At 42.0% G+C, this 20,435-nt stretch overlaps 1 protein-coding gene across 6 annotated transcripts in view; it reads right to left on the minus strand.

Moving 5' to 3' along the window:
• Positions 1–20,435, minus strand: part of smap1 (small ArfGAP 1) — a 355,453-nt gene that overhangs the window by 2,128 nt on the left and 332,890 nt on the right. For 5 of the 6 annotated variants that reach the window (XM_068020121.1, XM_068020119.1, XM_068020123.1 and 2 more), the window contains 2 exons: positions 10,886–10,984; positions 4,956–5,269 (listed from right to left, as the gene is read on the minus strand). In XM_068020121.1, coding sequence (XP_067876222.1) covers positions 4,956–5,269; positions 10,886–10,984 — 413 coding nt within the window. The remainder of the gene's footprint in view (positions 1–4,955; positions 5,270–10,885; positions 10,985–20,435) is intronic. The other variant, XM_068020122.1, reaches the window with a different exon arrangement.

A 20,435-nucleotide genomic window follows, 5' to 3' on the forward strand; every position in this document is an offset into this window, starting at 1 on the left:
GTGTTGAGTAAGTGAGACAACAACCTCATTGCTAACTTTTTAAACTGCTGTTTTTGAAGGACAGGTGACAAAAAAAGACACGCACAGTGAAGAGAAAAAGGAAAGCATGCGAGACAATGAGTGTGCACACACCCACACCCCCCCAGAGACAACATTGATTTGTACAGACAAAATTCATGGCAGCAAAAAACAAAAAGCAGGCAGTCCATCAAATCTGCCCCACAAGATAGCTGGAGCATTTTGACTAAATACTTCCACTCCCAATCTTCACCTGATCCTACAGCTATGTAATCTCCTGGATCACAAGGGAGAATGCAAGGGAGCGAGAGAGAGAGAGGTCAAGATAACGTGCACAAGACACGTTGCAAAAGCACGCATACCAGAGAACAAAGAAGGTACGTGCAAATGCCGAACATGCACACAAGAGAAAATGTGCATGTGAGAAAGGAAAGTACACACGTGCACGAGAGAGAAAAAGGGAGCAGAGAGACAGACCAATAGCCTGAGGGGAATAGAAAAGAGAATATTCAATTGTAAATATTAATAAGTAATAGCTACTTTCCACAAGACATGAGGCCACACAATTTCCAGACACAAAAAAGCCATGGTTAGGTTTAATTCATTTGGAAAGTGTATTTGTCATCCAGCAGGTTGGTTGATTTTTGTTTGGTGAAACAAAGGGTGTCAAAATATATAACCCCATCTTCTGCTCCGAAAACAAGGCTTTCAGAATAAGAGAAAGGATCAACTGTAAATAAATGCTGTACAAGCTGTTTTATAACCATTAGGATGGCAACACCATCGATTTAGACTGCACACATTACTGTCACTTAGACAACTCTTGATAAGCAAGTCAACAAGCTGAAATACACTTTACAGAGTCTGATGGTATATTTTACCAGACTGGTACAATTAACATCCAATTAAGAAAGTACAAACAAATCCTGATTACCCCCTTAAAGTACTTGTTATATACACGAGGAAAACTCCAAAGGCTTTATCACACATCTTTAATTTATATCTAATAAAAATCCATTCTATACAGATGTCATTCGAAAGTTATTACTGGCATTGCTCCCAGCAGTCAATAGGAAGCCAATACACTGCTTTTCCTGCCAAATTTATGATAAAGCAATGTTAATTTACACAGACACCACACATCTTATGATTCACTGCCTAATATAGAAGTGAATACCATGCCCCAGTGTTCCATGTACAGAAAAACAACAGGGATAAAATTATTTAATTTAAAAGAACATATTCAAATGCAAAAAGCAAGATAATTTACCACAACATTTCCCTTCAAAGAGAGTAGGGCAATTTATACTGATAACAGAAGTAAACATTCTTTTAACCTGCTACAATTGATGTCATTGCTCCAAGACTATTCCGGCGGCTGGGGTCAACAACTGATGTGGGTGCTCCAAGACTATTCAGGATGTGGTGCGGGGCTACACAATTGGTTTCGGTGCTCCGAGACTATTAGGGTTGGGGTTCCTGAACTATTAGGAGGAGGGGGAATGATGGGGATGTCAACCAGAGCTATTCTCCACCAGGCCCACTCCAAACACAATGTACTGACTCATGATTGGAACAGTGGCTGATTGTTTCTATAGCCAGCCACTCACTGCCAAATCCTGCAGATGAAGAAAGGTGATTTGCATGAAGTATTGGAGAACTGCTGGCTCCCATGGATGGTGGGGATCTGGGAACCACAGGAAGGTCTGCACTGAGTACTGCTGGAGGGCACAGAGCATGAAGAAGGGAATTTGGTAAGTGAGGCAGTTTGGTAAGTGGAGGGAACTATAAATTAAATAGGAAAAAATAAATGTAATTAAATTAACACAATAAAGATGGCTAGACAGGTGAGGTGTCACGGCTGTAGTATGTGGGAGCTCCTGGATGCCATGGCAATCCATGATCTTGTTAAATGGCAGAGCAGCTTGAGGAGCCAAGTGGCCTACTCCTGTTCCTAATTCGTTTGTTTGTATTCAAGTAAAAGAACATTGCTATCCGTTTTAACATACGGTAACAGGGCGGCGCAGTGGTTAGCACCGCAGCCTCACAGCTCCAGCGACCCGGGTTCAGTTCTGGGTACTGCCTGTGCGGAGTTTGCAAGTTCTCCCTGTGTCTGCGTGGGTTTCCTCCGGGTGCTCCAGTTTCCTTCCACAGCCAAAGACTTGCAGGTTGATAGGTAAATTGACCATTATAAATTGCCCCTAGTATAGGTCGGTTGTAGGGCAATTGAGGGATATGGGATTAATGTAGGATTAGTATAAATATGTGGTTGATGGTCGGCACAGACTTGGTGCGCCAAAGGGCCTGTTTCAGTGCTGTATCTCTAAATAAAAAATAAAATAACCATGCTCCTCTGATTTCTCACTGATGTTCAACCAGTGCCATCTATCTTACAAATGCTTTTTAACTCCATTTAGAGTAATCAAATATGAACCCTTCTGATGTGAGATTAGGAGTTGGCAAACTTTACATTAATTGTGGATGCATATAATTCAAACACATCATCATGCTAGGCCCCCCCATCTGCCAAGAATGAGGCACATTAATTTTGTCATGAACATTGATTTTAAACTGTTACTGGAGTTAAGAAAGGACTTGTTAAACAGATCAGCCATGGCAGGAAAATACATTTTCATATTAATAGACGGTGTTTGGAAGGACAAAGTAGCCATTCTCTGACACATTCAACCCACAATGGACTTTTTATTACAAGACATTGAAGGTGGGAAAGCTTGCATTCCAGGTTGATTGCTAAGATGGCTGAATACGCAAATGGCCATGGTCAAACCAGCTAGTCACATGACTAACCTGCTGGGCAACCCGAGTTTTTTGAATTTGTACAAACAGTTTGGGCAGAAAGCTGTTTGCTCCTGGACTGAGAAGATCTCTCCTGTCTGCTCCCATCTCTTTCTCACAAGCCTCTGAATCCATTGAAGACACATGAACCCCGAGAGAGAAAAGTCTCCTACAGCAAACAAAGTTTAAGAATAATACTGCGCCCCAACGAAAAACAAGATCTACCTACAATCAAGGACTCTACAGGTGAGCTCGAAGAACCGTAACAACTCTCCAGATATTGCCTCAAACCTTTCCATCTTATTTTTTCTTCTGCTCTTTTCTGTCTCCATTTGCATGTGTATCGCGTATGCATGCTAGCATGGGCGCGGCATGTATCCGTGGGCGTTAACCAAATTAGAGTTTAAGTTTAATACATTTTAACTTCTCTTCTTTAAACCTAAGAAAGCCTGCTTGTGCTGGTTTCTTTGCCTTGTAATTGGAAAGCAGTGAACAAGGATTCACCAAGGGGGAGCTAAAAACACTGTTTAAAATTAAACTCATTTATAGTAAGACCAGGTGAAAGCTGAAAGGGAACCCTAGACCTCTCCCACCTGGTCATAACATTGTTATACTCATTATGTACAGTACTGCAACACAAAGCGTCACCATGATAAACAGATATATGCCAAGCTGCTTCTGCTCCAGTAGAGCAATGCAACATCCAAACTAAAACAAAGCAGATGATCACAGGTTCTATCACTGCTTGACGTGGAGTTTGCTATCTTATCCTGAGCAGTAGCTGGTGGGCTACAATTGGGGCTGGATTTTATAAGTTTGCCGCCAATGGTGGTCCGCCTATGTGGACCACACATCGTGGAGCCATCGCGATACTGAATGTGGCGGTTCATTTAAATGACCGGGGTGGACAGCCCTCTCCTGATGTGGAAGGGACGAGCGATCTGTCCCCAGCAATGGCACGTTCAGCACCACTGCGCAAGCGCCGACATTTTTAAAGGGCCCTTCCATTTAACTTAAATGTTTAAAGCAGCAGTGCAATTAAAAAATTAAATAAAATTTATCCTGACCCTCTCCCCACCTCCCCAATAAGCATAGAAGTAATTATCTGCCCTCTTCCCCACCCCCAAAACACTTATCTTGTGCTGCCGACCTTCCCCACCCTAAAGTTGATCAACTTTGAACTATACCCCTTCCCACCACCCCCAGAACAATGAAATTAATCTGACCCCTTCTGATTTTGAGAGTTGAGCAGCAAGTTCAAAATCTGCCCAATTTTGTCTACCGTCAGGAAAAATGGCCACTTGCACAAGGTGCTGGAGCATGAGTCAGTGCCTTCAGGATAGGAGTGGAGTAGAGAGAATGGCACAATCCAATTTAAGGTTGGGTCTGACAGTCCTAATAAAAAGCAGCAAAAAAGACATTTGTTTGACGGTACCTTTATATACAGTAGCACTTCAGTTTCATTAGTGGAGCTGCGAGTTCACTGGGAATAGCGCATGCTCGAGGATCAAAGCAATTTTGGTTTGCCCAACAGGCTCAGCAGGCCAGAGACTGGGGAAAGAGGTGGGTCCTGCAGGGATTGACTGGAAATCAGACTGGACTACTGCTATTCTGGGCTGGGGTTTTAGGTGCGGCAGGTAAACAGGTCTTTTTTTTTAAATGGAAGAAAACATGCGCTGCCTGTTCGTACCGCCCTCAACACGGCATTAATTGCACCACAAGTCATTCATGAATTCTCCTGTGACAACATCCATGACATAAACAGTACATTCAGATCGATGCTATATAGGTCTGCTTTATAGGCTGATAGGTTATGGATGCTAATATGCTAAACCCACAATTTGTGTTAAATCGGCGTTAATGTCATTCTGTGACTATCACCAATTTCTCTTGGTTAATCCCTGGAGATTTGTTCTGATGAAGGGTCACTGACCTGAAACGTTAACTCTGCTTCTCTCTCCACAGATGCTACCAGACCTGAGTATTTTCAGCATTTCTTGTTTTTATTTCAGATTTCCAGCATCTGCAATATTTTGCTTTTATTTTATTCAATGTTACATATTACTGATAATCAATAACCCTGCTGTAAAGGGATTCTTGCTTTACTCTTCTTTACTAAATCAATACATGGCTTCACTGACCTGACTGAGGTTCCACTGTGGTTGCTGGCTTTGTTGCACATTGTATGAATTTCCAACCATTCCTCCTTGGGGACCCATCACATTCTCCGGAACTCTGATGGCACCAGTTTGTGCATTACCCATAAATCCATTTGGCATTCCAATGCCAACCACCATGCCTGCAGGTTGGCCCATCATACCCACTGACTGTCCCATCATATGCCCCATCATGCCAGTGGGTGCAGGCATAGGTGCTCCAAGGCTAGGGAAATTAGGATAGCTAGCCACAGGGTGCGAGACATATGGCATTGGAGAAGGTGCCATGAACACAGCAGCTGCAAAGAACAAAAGAATGCAGTGAAAATACAAAGCTACATTAGTGCACAACAAATTGGACCACTCTTTGGAAAGAAAAATGAAACCAGCTAAAGTGGGCTACAAAAGCCTAACAAACTGCATGATATTTGAGACTGGGCAAGTTTGATTAACATGCCCTCTACCCTCTGGCGCATTGTGGCTGCAGTATATAGGATGCACTGCAACTCTCAAAAATTAATTTGACAGTAGCTACCTCCTTGAGACCTCTACCAAAAAGACAAGAGCAGCAATGTTGTGGGAAGATCATCAGCTTGAAATGTCCCTGCAGGTTGTATCCTAGAATGATTCAGATATAAATCATCTTTCTTTTATCGGCAGGTCAGAATCCTGGAAATTCCACTTAATGTCACTGTGGGATCACCATCAGCACAAGGATTGCGGTAGGACATGGAGAAGCCCCATTACTTTTATAGGGAAACTAGGAATGGGCAGTAAATGTGGTCATTCCAGTATCGCTCACATCCCGAAAAAAAAACAAAACCACATCTGTTCTGTGCAAGTGGACCAAATTCCAGTGCGTTGACACAGCTGACCACACCATCCTTCTCCAATGCCTCTCCACCGCCATCCATTTGGGTGGGACCACACTCGCCTTGTTCCATTCTCAACTACCTAATCCTGGCCAGAGAATCACCATCAATGTCTTCTCTTCCAGCTCCATTACTGAGAATCTATCCCTGGCTCCCTCCTATTTCTCATTGACATGGTGCCTCTCGGCAATATCCGAAAACACATCAATTTCCACAGGTACGCTGACGACACCCAGCTTAACCTCACCACCATCTCTAAATTGTCAGACTGTTTGTTCAACATCCAGTACCGGATGAGCAGAAATTTCCTTCAATGAAATATTGGGAAGACTGAAGCCATTGCCTTCAGTCCCTACCACAAACTCCGCTTCCTAGCCTCAGACTCCATCTCTCTTCCTGGTAACTGTCTGAGGCAGAACCAGATTGTTTGCAATATTGGTGACATATTTGACCCAGAGATGAGCTTCCAACCACATATCCGCACCATCACTAAGATTGTCTATTTTCACCTCCATAACATTGTCTGTCTCTGCCCCTGCCTTAGTTCTTCTGCTGTTGAAGCTCGTATCCATGCCTTTACCATCTCCAGACTTGACTATTCCAACGCACTCCTGGCTGGCCTCCAACATTCTACTCTGTAAACTTGAGACCATCTAAATTTTCCAGCCCCACAACCTTCCGTGATATCTGTGCTCCTTTAACTCCAGCCTTGAGCATCCCTGATTTAACTGCTCCATCATTAGTGGCCACACCTTCAGCTGCCTGGATCCTAAGCTCTGGAATACCTTCCCTAAACCTTTCCTCCTTTAAGACACTCCTTAAACCGACCTCTCCGACCAAACCATTGGTCATCTGCCCTAAAATCTTATGTGGCTTGGTGTCCTATTTTGTTTTATAATGCTCCTGTGAAGCACCTTGGACATTTTATTATGTTAAAGGAGGTATATAAATACAAGTTGTTCTTGTTGCTGCAGGATTGTTTCCTCAGACAATGAACAAGGCGAATTACCCAACTTCAGGCATGGTATTCACCTTTCTTTCTGAGGATATGCAATTAGACAAATCAGAGAGAAACTCAACAGCAACTGCAGAATTCTGCAATTTTAACATGCAAAACCCAAGTTTGTTCTCAGCAACAAGATACAGTTTAATATAAGGGTCTGCTGTGAAAGGTCCATCTTCTGGTAATCAACAGAAAGCATGTAAAAGCAGAATGCTGTAACTCTGCAAATTACAAATTAGAACATTGATGAGTTGGGGAAACAAAGCAATATGAATGATCATAGACTTTAGGCTTCCACTTATAAGAAACTATGAGATGATCTTAGTTTGATGAAACAGAAGATCATTCTGTAAGGAGAGAGTGGTTGCCTGTGGATGAAAGCAGAGCAGACCATGATTGAATAATGGAGACATCAAGATGGATGAACATTCTGCAGTTTGGCTTGATTACCATTGGGAATTGGAGCATTTTTCTGCAGAACTCTCCCTTAGGAGATTAAACAGTTGGAAAGAGCCTACAGTAGGGAAGAAAGCACATAAGCACTAATACAAAATCAAAATACTGTGGATTCTGTAAATCTAAAATGTGAACAGAAAATGCTGGAAAAACTCAGGTCAGGCAACACGGACAATCTGACTGGACCCTGATGGTGTACAGCGCTGGTTAATGGATATGAGAGACTGTTTCGTTACAATGCTCTGGCCATCATGATGTGGGATTGTCTTGATGGACCAGTTGGCATTTATCTGCCCATTAATTTTTTATGTTCATACCTCCAGCAGGGCGCCCAGAGCCAGAGGTTTAATACCTGCCCTTTCCCAGTCTGAAGGATGCAGAAGGGCAGGCAGCAAATACACAGGACTCCAAGGGACACTGGGCCAGAGATTGGAGCTGGCAGTCATCGTGTTGCTGTTTCCATTTGCACTGCTGCAAATTGCAGCTCTTACTTTCTTAGGAGTACTACTTGTCAGATCCAAGCCCCACGTCATTGAGCAACGATTAGAACAACAATCACAGCTGGTTACACAATTAACTGTGATACATTGTGGTAGGAATAACGAGGCGAGACAATGCAAGGTAAATGGCACAATTTTAAAGGGACAGGGTCGTGGTGGTGGTGCAAGAACAGAGAAATGTTGGGGGGGAAGGGATGTGGGGAGTTTGTGCACAAGTTTTTGAATGTGGCAGGGAAACAGTTAACTAGGCTTTATAAACAGAACCACAAAGTACAAAAAGCCAGATATGTGAAACCTATCTCGAACATGAGTTTGTCTCCAGCTCGAGTATTATGAGACTAACTGGATTGCTCTTCAAGAGACTCAATGGACCAAATGGCCTCCGATTTCATGATAACCAGTCTGCTTCTGAATGCCTGAATGGTCACATAAAAGCGAAACTGCCAGAATAACAGGCTCATCTATAGAATTTTTTTTACATCTGGGAAACCAAGTTACTTTTCGGGTTTGTATGGAGTTTGGAGATTTCACTGCCAACACCCAATTTATTCCTGGTTTCCTAAAGTTGCTGACTTTTGGTGGTGTAGATTTTCATGGGTGGTGGTAGGTGCCCATTACCATGCCCAAGTCCCCATGCTTCATGATAACTAGTTAAGAGTGTTAGTGGGTTACTCAATCAAAACTGATCCCATCTTGTCCTCACAAATGCTCAAACATGAACTTCCAGCAGTGTTACTGGAAGACAATCAGGCCAGGATTCTGACTAACATTTTCCTCCCTTCGCAGCCAAGAGACACTAATACCAACTGCAAGCACGGATATGAAACAATTCAGCAACATCTCTAAATGAACTCATAACACTGTTATAACATAAATGGCTGAGGGCCCCATCAGAGGTCTGCTACCTGACCCGAACTCGACGGGACCCGACATGTGTCAGGTTCGGGTCGGGTCGGGTCGCACTTCCAGGTCCAACATTCGGGCTCAGGTCAGGCTGGGTCGGACACGCTCTATCACAGGTAAGTGGCTCCACTGTTAATTTAATTTTTGGACTAGAAAGGTGGTTTTGTAACGGTTATTTTAAGCTTGCGCAGATTAGCAAGTGAAAAACGGAAGGTAAGTTAACTGATGGCCGGGTCGGATGTGGGTTCTGTCGGGCTTGTGTCGGGTTTATTTTTGCAGACCCGAGTAGGCCTTTAGGCCCCATCCCTCGCCCTACACTGAAATAGGTAGTGTTACTGGGGTAAAAAAGAAGAAAATGCAGTGACTTTGTGCTGTCAGATGCAGTAAAGAAAGGCTGGGGGATTCTAGACTGAACTTACAAAATGGATAGACCTCTTTCACATTGTGAAGCTTACTTTATCTATACTAAGGGCGGCACAGTGGCTAGCACTGCAGCCTCACAGCTCCAGCGACCCGGGTTCAATTCTGGGTACTGCCTGTGTGGAGTTTGCAGGTTCTCCCTGTGACCGCGTGGGTTTCTGCCGGGTGCTCCGGTTTCCTCCCACAGCCAAAGACTTGCAGGTTGATAGGTAAATTGGCCATTATAAATTGCCCCTAGTGTAGGTAGGTGGTAGAAGAATTGAGGGAAGGTGGGGATGTGGTAGGGAATATGGGATTAATGTAGGATTAGTATAAATGGGTGGTTGTTGGTTGGCACAGACTCAGTGGGCTGAAGGGCCTGTTTCAGTGCTGTATCTCTCTATGATCTCTACATAGAGTATCGTCAAATAACATTCCACACATGCACTCATGGCCTACTAAACCAATAACAATTGCCAGTATGGATCTAAAACTTGAAGTGAACTGTAAATTATGAACATAGAATTGCTGGATAATAAGAGACTAGTTCTAGACTAGATCTAGTTCGGCTTCCACCATCCTGGTAGTCACATGATATAATAATGGAGTTGTTATGACAATCAATCTCTATCAATTAATCTATGGAAGACCCAGGTACAGATGAGGAAAACCAAAGTGGTGGAAAGCTTTGGGAACCATTGGTCCAAAGTCACCTGGTCCTTCCAAGTGTGCTACACTTACAATTGATCATGTCTCAAATTACTTATATATTGTATCCAAAATGTTATTTTCAGAAAGAAATGATCTAATTTGCATTTGAAGGAACAATGCAATTTGCTTTCACCATTTACTATTCACACTTTTCCCGCATGCAAGATTTGAATTTCCCCCACTTTAAGCACAAGCTGCATCCTCTGTTTCTACTGTTGTGGACTGGGTGAAACAGCTCAGCCTGGTCTAAAAGGGTTTAGATCATTCTCAAGGGACATTAGGTAATTATTATCCTAATTACAGAATTCACATTACCCCTCAACCTTCTCCTTTCTAGTGAGAACATGCCCAATTTACATAACTGCTTGACACCACTCCATCATTCTGCTTGCCTTCTTCTGTATCTTAATAGCTGCAATATTCTTAAAACTGTGATGACCAGAACTCAATGCAGCATTCTAATTTTGGTCTGATCAACTCCTCTTAACTTCTAACAGAAATTGTATTTTAACATTTGTGCAGACAAAAAAGGAAAACAAATTATTTCCAACATACCAAACTATATACACCTGCTATAAATATTGACATGAACTGAGTTGCAACACAAAAGCTCGTTTTCATGTGATTGATGGTATAAACCCCCAAAAGGCAAAAGCATTATTGTGCTCTAATTCATTATGCATTACCACTCACAGCTTGAAAATTGACATTTTAAATATTTATATTTATCATACCCCTAAAACTACAATCAAAAAATTTAAAAAATCTCTGCTGTGCGATGTCAGTAAGAAATACCCTTGGCCTCCCTTCCCATTGATGGGCCTGACAGAAAACCATGGGCTGAATTTTACAGACCCCACCCCCCCGATTGCGGGTTTGTAACCCGGGGGGTCCGGGGGGGTTGGAAAATGCCTCCAGCAGAGGCCCACCCCGGGCCTTGATGCCAGGAAGGCCCGGCCCGATATTGTCGTCGTCGGCAAGGCCTCGTGTCACCGCCCCGCTCACCCGCCGCTCAGCGACAGAAGCCAAAACTGCACATGTAAAATGTAAATAAAGCAATAAATGACCTACCTGCTCCCGCTATCTGTTCCGGAGCGTTATCAGTGCCGGTGGACGGCAGCCAGCACTCCCGTGCCTTTGGATATCCGTCCGGGGATCGGAGGTGGAAGACTGGTGGGGAGGGGAGAGGGTTGAGGGGGGAGGTAAGTTTTTCATTGCTAGCAGTGAGCAGCGGCGTCAAAGTAATTTTATTTCATTGGTGTAGGAGATGGTGGGAAGGGGTAAAGTTTAGAGTTTATGAACTTTGGGGGTGGAAGTGTTTTTGTGGGGAGTGGGCGGCGGGGGGGGGGGGGGGGGGGGTGAAGAGGGCAAGTAATGCTTTGCCTGGTGATTGGGGGGTGGGAGAGGGGAAAATAAAATGGTTTTAAATTTTTTTGTAATATCTCTCTTTAAATATTTAAATTAAACGGAAGGGCTCAAAGCCACTTAAAAATGGCATCAGCGCCTGCGCAAAGGCTGCTGACACCATTGCCAGGGATGGACCGCCCACCCCCTCCACATCATCGGGTGGGTGGTCCACTCCGGCCATTTAAATGAGCCGCCGCACTGAATATTGCAGCAGCTCCCCAACGTGCGGTCTGCACGGGGGAACCACCATTGTTTACGTCTGCCACATAAAAAAATGCAGCCCCATGGCTCTGCTAATGTATATTACAAATCAATAATAAAACCATAGCACAACTCTTTTTACAACTCACTTGCAGTTTGACTTTTGGGATACAATAAATAGAGACCCATTTTTGCAAAAATTTTTATTTTAGATTTTGCTGTCTGGAATGATAAAGCTGATCTCACGAGTTACCTTGGTAACTAATATTTAATGTATGACTGGCCCTTTAAAGATCTCGAGGTCCTTTTTAACCTCCAGCTAGGGGGCTGTAACATTCCCAGATCTAGGTGAACCACTCAGACTATCAAAGTAAGATTTTCTTGTGTGTTTTAAACTGTTGCAATGATATTAAGACTGTATTGATCATATGAGCATAAGCCTTTATTAAACTTTAATAACTAAAAACCGATGTAAGAGAACCTTCACAAGGTTTAAGTTTTAATAAAATATAACCAACAAAAAGGGACCGAGACAACCCCAGAGAGCAATGTGAAAGTTGCAGATAACATTACTGCTTGGGACGACCTGCACAATTCTATCATGCCTATAGTGCACATGATGTTATTCATTCTTCATCTCTTGCAGGGCAACATGCTGGCTATTCATTCTCTGGTTTACACAACATTTATTTCTGTGCATGTTAGTACCTCATCATTGACATCAATCTAATCCTTTTGCATTGTGCAAATATTTTATCCAAATCTGCAAGTTACTAATTTGTCTTTATCTTGGAGGTAATCGTGCTTGGCAAATGCATTACACTCGCAGTTTTCCATTTCTCACTTTTGATGTTTACTGACACATACAAACTAGGTTTTCTGCATAGATTCAGCAGATATGTGACCACCTGACTTTGAATGATTTGATTTTTTCTTCGAATGATTGGATTTTTCTTGCTTCTAAAAGCACTGTAATTTGACTTCTGCAGTGTACATTATTAGATCTCAATTTTTATGTTACACTTGAGAAACATTTCATTTCCAGAACAAAGTGCCCTTTTCTTTTATGTTCAAAATTAATTTCCTGTCACTTCCCAATATCTGGAATAAATTTAATTACTATAATTAATGTCAGCAAATTTATCATCATTCGGTTACAAAGGACATTTTGGGAGCACTGCAGCTTTGCTTGAGCAGTAAATGAAATGACAAAAACCTAAGACTTCATCCGCATATTAATCGCATGGCTTAGCCAGTAGTGCTGCTCACACCGATATCTATAAACCTACACAGACCCTGTCAGGAATGGTTGACTGTTCATTCTAGAGTTCAATTATAGTCTGGTCAAGACATTCTTCAGGTGAAAAAACATGTCTAAGTACTCCAAGCATGACTTGGCCCACACAAGATCAGTATGAATGGTTCAATAGCTAGTTGGATTGGACATACGTTGAATTTACACCAGGTTTACAATATACTGCACAAAGAGCTTTGAATGACCGGGAAACATGAACATGGCACTGATCTGACATGCATACAATGTACAGACCTGACTACAAGATGCAAGACGTTAAAGTCTGAAGTGATTTGAGACACAATCACGCTAATTATAATTTAAAACTGCTATTGTGAACTGCCTGAAATATCCTGAACTGGACATGCAAACAAAACATTTCAATTCCTGATGGTGTACGGCTTTGTGAAGTAATTAATTATTTAAATTGTACAACTTTCAACCTCAAAATCCCAGTCAGCTTTTTGGTGGAGAAACGTTTAGTGACCAATCCCCTCTATGTTCTAAGAGTAACCATGGCTTATAACGGTCATATATGCACAAGATTAAAAACAGAGTCAGCTGTGCAACATAAATCTTTTCTTCTGGAATCTGCCAATTATTCCACTAGTTGCAAGACCAACATATATTTAATAATCCTCAAGAAATACAGTTCATTTTCACATTTTGCGACCACCTAATTTTCCAACTACTACCTCACAGGTGCACAAACTTGCAGACAGTCAGATGTGCACAGAGACATGTATACAGGCCAGTACACACAGGCAGTCACGTGCAGTCCTGTAGACGCATGTACACAAAGCATTTCCAGTGCTGAGTTTCAATATTTACAGAGATCGCCATCTGCAGACACTCAAATGATGAAACATTTCCTCATTGTCAACAGGAGGTACAACCCACAACTGTCCTCCACTCAGATGACATAAGGATTGTATTGAATGTAGTGTTCAGTATTGCAAGGAGTCGTCATAAACTTCAGATAGAGTGTCAGTGTTCATGCACTCTACAGTAGATTGTACAATCTTTGTCCAGCTCTCCTACTGTCAAGGAACCAACCAACCAAAAGAAAGTCCCTTAAGTTACGTCAAAGTCCATGTATTTTTGAAGTTTAAACATTACTACTCAAATAAGATATTTAAAGATGTACTAAATTTACTGAATTCTAAACTTTCAATCAAACAGATCAAGACATTGACAAAAAAAACACTTTTCAATTTCCCGGTTACTACTGCTGAATGTAAATGGTGATATTTAATTTCAATGGTAATTCTTGGTTTTAATTTAAATGCCACTGCTACTCTGAGGACTCAATATGCTGCATTGTATACATAAAAATCTGAATGCTGGATCACCAGTTTAAAAATATGAAATCTGAATGGTGCTTGGTCCCAAGCCATTCAGAGTAGTAGTGTTCTACTACTCTCTGATTTAGTACATATCCCTATCAACCTGGACCTCTATTTTGGGTCTCTGCAAGTGGGAGGTTTGCTGAGTTATTGACCAAAAGCAATCAGTTCGACAAGAAATCCTATTCATTAATCAGTTTGGGGTGCAGTGGGCAGTGATTTATAAATATGAATTCTCAGGTTCGAGAAATATTTTTGCAGAATAACTCTTAAAATGGGGTAGCTCTGTTAATTAATGATGGTATTAGCACATTACAGAGGGATGACCTAAGTTCAGGAAACCAGGATGTAGAAACGGTTCGGGTAGAGATGAGAAATGATAAAGGCAAGAAGAAGTCACTTGTGGGAGTGGTGTACAGGCCCCCTAACAATACCACACGGTAGGACAGGGTATAAAGGAAGAAATAATGGGAGCTTGTCAGAAAGGTACGGCGATAATCATGGGGGGAGATTTTAATCTACGTATAGACTGGAAAAATAAGATGGGTAAGGGTAGCCTAGATGAGGAGTTCATAGAATGTTTTTGGGGTAATTTCTTGGAACAGCACGCTCTGGAGCCAGAGAGCAGGCTATATTCGACCTGGTATTGTGCAACAAGATAGGATTAATTGATGACCTCAGAGTGCGCCCCTAGGTAGCAGTGATCATAATATGTTTGAATTTTACATTCACTTTGAGGGAGAGAAGAGTGGGTCTAAGACTAGCATTTTAAACTTAAATAAGGGCAATTATGAGGGCATGAAAGCAGAGCTAACAAAAGTGAACTGGCACATTAGGTTAAGGGATAGGTCAATAGAGATGCAATGGCAGATATTTAAGGGGATATTTCAGAATACACAGAATAGATACATTCCAATGAGAAAGAAGAATTCCAAGGGGAGGACCCACTCTCCGTGGTTAACTAAAAAATTAAAGAGAGTATCAAACTTAAAGATAAAGCATATGATTGCACAAATATGGGTGGCAGGTTAAACGATTGGACAGAATATAAAAACAGCAAAGAATGACTAAAAGATTGATGAGCAAAAAATTAGAGTAGGAAAGAAAGCTAGCTAGAAATATAAAACAGATACAGTTTCTATCCATATTTAGAAAAGAGTTAACAAACTGAGTGTTGGTCCTAAAGAAAGTGACTCTGGGGAATTAATAAGGGAAAATAGGAGATGGCAGATGAATTGAACCGGTATTTGGCATTGGTCTTCACTATAGAGGATACAAGTAACATCCCAGAAATAGCTGTAGATCAGGAAATGGAAGGGAAGGAGGAAGGAACTCAAGAAAATTACAAATCACCAGGTAAGTGGGACTGAGCAAATTGTTAGAGCTGCAGGCTGACAAGTGCCTGGTTACTGATGGACTACATCCTAGGGTCTTAAAAGAAGTGGCTAGTGAGATAGTTGCTGCATTGGTTTTAATTTTCCAAAATTCCCTAGATTTCGGGAAGGTTCCATTAGATTAGAAAATAGCCAATGTAACTCCTTATTCAAAAAGGGAGGGACACAGAAATCAGGAAACTACTGGCCAGTTGGCTTAACATCTGTCTTAGGGAAAATGTTAGAAGCTATTATGAAAGATGTTATAGCAGGGAACTTAGAAAAATTCAAGGTAATCAGGCAGAGTCAACATGGTTTTATGAAAGGGAAATCAGACTTGAAAACTTCAAGTTTGAAGTTGTAGCAGGTTTTGAATTTCCCAATGAACCGGGAAGGTTTTCCTGTAAATGTTGCTGTTAAATACATGTTTAATTGTCAATAATAGTTATTAGTTTATGCTTGATATCCTATAAATATCAACATAAATGCTCTGAATCCTATTATTTTGAGGAGTAACTTAAAATCATATAATGGTTACAGCACAGAAGGAGGCCATTCTGCCCATCGTGACTGTGCCAGCTCTCTGCAAGAGCATCTCAGCTAGTTCCACCCCCCTGCCTTTTCCCCAAGACCTTGCAAATTTTCTCTTCAAGTGCTTATCCAATTCCCTTTTGAAAGACACAACTGAATCTGCCTCCACTACAGTCTCGGAGTGCATTCCACATCCTAAACACACTGCGTAAAAACATTTTTCCTCATGGTGGTGTTGCTTCTTTTGCAAATTGTCTTAAACACTTCCACTGGTTCTCAACCCTTCTGCCAATGACAACAGTTTCTCCATATATACTCCATGCAGACCCCTCGTGATTTTGAGCCCCTCTCTCAACTCTCCTCTTCTCTAAGGAGAACAATTCCAGTTTCTCCAATATATCCATGTAACTGAATTCCTTCATCCCTGGAACCATTCTCTGCACCCTCTCTAGAGTCTTCATATCCTTCCTAAATGTGGTGCCCAGAACAGGACAATATTCTAGTTAAGGTCAAACCAGTGTTTCATAAAGCATCATAATTTCCTTGCTTTTGTGCTCTGTGCCTCTATTTATAAAGTTTAGGATCCCATGTACCTTTTTAAACACTTTCTGAACCTGCCCTGCCACCTTCAACCCTTTTAGAATTGCACCCTATACTTAATATCGCCTCTCGTCATTCTGCCTAGCAAAATGTATCACTTCACACTTCTCTTAATTTGCCACCAGACCGTCTGTCCTCTTGAAGTCTATCACTAACCTCCTCACAGTTGACAATAATCCCATATTTTGTGTCATGTGCAAATTTTGGAATTGGGCTCTGTAAACCCAAGTCTAGATTTTTTTTTCTTTCATGGAATGTCAGCATCGCTGGCAAGGCCATCATTTTTTGTACATCCCTAGTTGCCCTTGAGAAAGTGGTGGTGAGTCGCTGTCTTGAGACTCTGCAGTTTATGTGATGTCGATATAACAACAATGCTGTTAGGGAGGGAGTTCCAAGTTTTTAACCCAGAGTCTAGGTCATTAATATATATCAAGAAAAGCAGTGTGATCTTAGTACCAACCCCTGGAGAACCCCATAGTACACCTTCCTCCAATCTGAAAAGCAACCGTTCCCAACTTTTGAAAGTCCATGTACACCACATCAACACATTACCCCCATCAACCATCTCTGTTGCATCAAAAAACTCAATCAAGTTAAATATGATTTGCATTTCATGAATCCGTGCTGGTTTTCCCAAATTAATCCATACTTGTTAACTTTGTCCTAGATTATTGTTTCCGAAATCTTTCCCACCACTGAGGTTAAACTGACTGGACTGCAGTTGCTAGGTTTATCATTACATCCTTTTTGTGAACAAGGGTGTAACACTTGCAATTTTCCAGTCCTCTGTCACCACCCCAGTATCCAAGGAGAATTGGAAGATTACGGCTAGTACCTCTGCAATTTTCACCCTTACTTCCCTCAACATCCTTATATGGACATGATGATTTATAAACTTTAAATACAACTAGTCTTTGCAATACTTTTGTCAATTTTTAGCCCATCTAGTGTCTCAACTACCTTCTCCTTCACTATGACTTTGACAGCATCTTCTTTCTTGGTAAAGACAGATGCAAAGTACTCATTTAGTACTTCAGCTATGTCCCCTGCTGCCATGCGTAAATCCCCTTTTCAATCTCTAATTGGCCCCAACCCTCCTTTCATTATTTATACTCTTATGAAAGTTTTTTGGATTCCCTTTTATGTTAACTGCCAGCCTCTTATTATTCTCTCTGCCTCTCTGATTTCCTTTCTCACTTTGCGTCTGAACTTTCTATATTCAGCCTGGTTCTCACTTGTATCATCAATCAGGCATCTGTCTTATGCTCCCTTTTTCTGCTTCACCTTTCTCTTTCATCATCAAGGGAGCTCTGGCTTTGTTTGCCCCATCTTTCCCCCTCATGGAAATGTACCTCGAATGTACCCGAACCATCTCTTTAAAGGCATCCTGCTGTTCCGCTACAGTTTTGTCTGCCAGTCTTTGATTCCGATTTATCTCGTATCTGTTCTCACCCCACTGATATTTGCCCTTCTCCAATTAAGTATTCTGACTAGATTACATCTTGTTCTTTACCATAACTAACCTAAACCTTATACTATGATCACTGTCTCCTAAATGTTCCCCGAATGACACTCAACCCACCTCATTACCCAGAACCAGATCCAGCAAAGTCTCCTTCCTCGTTGGACCAGAAACATATCAAGAAAATTCTCCTGAACATGCTTTAGAAACTCTTCCCCCTCTCTGCCCTCTCCATTACTATTATCTCAGAATATATTAGGTTAATTAAAGTCCCCCGTTATCAGTATGCTATAGTTGTTGCATCTTTGTGATTCCCTTGCATATTTCTATATCTTTCCAATAGTTGGTGGCCTGTAGAATACAGCCATTAGTGAACTGGTACCTCTATTGTTTCTTAACTCTAACCAAATAGATTCAGTCCTTGACCCCTTGAGGATATCCTCTCTCTCTCTCTCTCGAGCAATGAAATATTCTCATCATTGTGGCCATCCCTCCTTCCTTTCATAGCATCATAGACATTTACAATAAGAAGCCATTCAGCCCATCGTGTCTACGCCAGGCGACAAGGAGCCATTAAACCCACTTTCCAGCTCTTGGTCTGGAGCTTTGTAGATTGCGGCACTTGAAGTGCATATCTGAGTACTTTTTAAATGTTGAGGGTTTCTGCCTCTACCACCCTTTCAGGCAGCGAGTTCCAGATCCCCAACACCCATTGGGCATAACATTCCCCTTGAATCCCCTCTAAACCTCCTACTTCTTACCCTAAATCTATGCCCCGATTACAGATGCCTCAATCAAGGGGGATAGGGCCTTCCTAGCCATTCTATCCAGACCCTTCAAAATTTTATACACTGCAATTAGGTCTCCCCTCAGGGTCCTCTGCTCCCAATCTTTGCTGAACACCTTGCATTCAGGAATATTTAGTACCCAGTCCTGCCCTTTTATGGAGTTAGGTCTCTGTTATTGCCACATCATCATATTCCCATGTGGCTATTTGTGCCTCCAGCTCACCAACCTTATTTACCATGCTTCGTGTGTTTACATACGTGGTCTGTAAACAAAGTTCAGACCTGATTGCAATACCTCTTAGTCTGACCCCACCTAATACATTAATATTTCATATTCTAGTCTTATGTCTCTATCAATCCTTTGTGAACCTTGTTTATCCTTTCTAATGCTGCATCCTTGTTCCCATCCCCCTGCCAAGTTAGTTTAAACCCTTCCCTAGCACCACGAGCAAGCCGCATGAGGACATTGGTCCCAGCTCTGTTGAGGTGCAATTCATCTGGCCTGTATAGGTCCCACCTCACCAATGTCCCAGGAATCTAAAGCTCTCCCTCCTGCACCATTTCTCCAGCCATGCAATCATCGGCTCCCTCCTCCTATTTCTATCCTCACTAGCAGCTGGCACAGGAATTAATCTGGAAATTGCTGTTTTTGAGATCCTGCTTTCCATAAAATCTGTTTGCAGGACCTCATCCCTCTTAAAATCCCATGTTGTTGGTACCAACATGGACCATGTGCTCTGCAGCTGCTCAGTGACATCTTTGACTTTGGCATCAGGAAGGCAACATACCACCCTGGAATCATGTCTGCAACAGCAGAAATGCCCGCCTGCTCCTCTAACTATAAAATCCCCTATCACTGTTGCTTTCTCAATCTTCCTCCTGCCCCCCCCCCGCCCGCCCCCTACAGTTGAGCCACTGGTGGTGCCATGGACTTTGCTCTGGCTGAACTTCCCACAGGAACTGAATACCAGTTGGAGAGCGCGATTCATGTAGGAGATTTCTGCACTACCTGCCTAGTTCTCTTCCTGCATACCATTAAGCTGCGGGGTGTCTATCTCTACAAACTTGCTATCCATGAAACCCTTAGTCTCGCTGATGCACTGCAGCGACTCCAGCTGCCACTCGAGCACTAAAATCCAGAGCTCAAATTGCTCCAGCTGATGACACTTCCTGCACACGTGTTTGTCCAGACATAAGTAATCCTGGAAATCCCACTTATAAACTTACAAATAAGAACTCCTATTCCCTAACAGAGGAACATTCTATATTGAAAGTGTTATGAAAGTACTTCAATTTTTTAATGTTTTGTGTTTTAAAATTGTGGAAATGGATTCTTCTGGAGGACTGAAGAGATTACATAGATGCTGGACTTAGTTTTTTTTAAAAAAAGGTCACTGGGAGGACTTTGGGACTTGGTTCAGAAACCCTTACTGGAAGTCACATGTCTTCAGTTAAGTAAACAGCAATAGTCGTATGTCTGGGGGAGTTGTTTACAGAGAAGTGACATGTGAAGATTTATTTTGGTCAAGAGTTGGTTTCGTTTTGGATATTGTTTTGAGTCAGTTTGGGGTCAGCCTGCTGAGAGAGAAGACACCATTTCATCCTTTCTCCACCACTTT

This window comes from Heterodontus francisci, chromosome 3, assembly GCF_036365525.1.
Source record: "Heterodontus francisci isolate sHetFra1 chromosome 3, sHetFra1.hap1, whole genome shotgun sequence".
NCBI classification, from domain to species: domain Eukaryota; kingdom Metazoa; phylum Chordata; class Chondrichthyes; order Heterodontiformes; family Heterodontidae; genus Heterodontus; species Heterodontus francisci.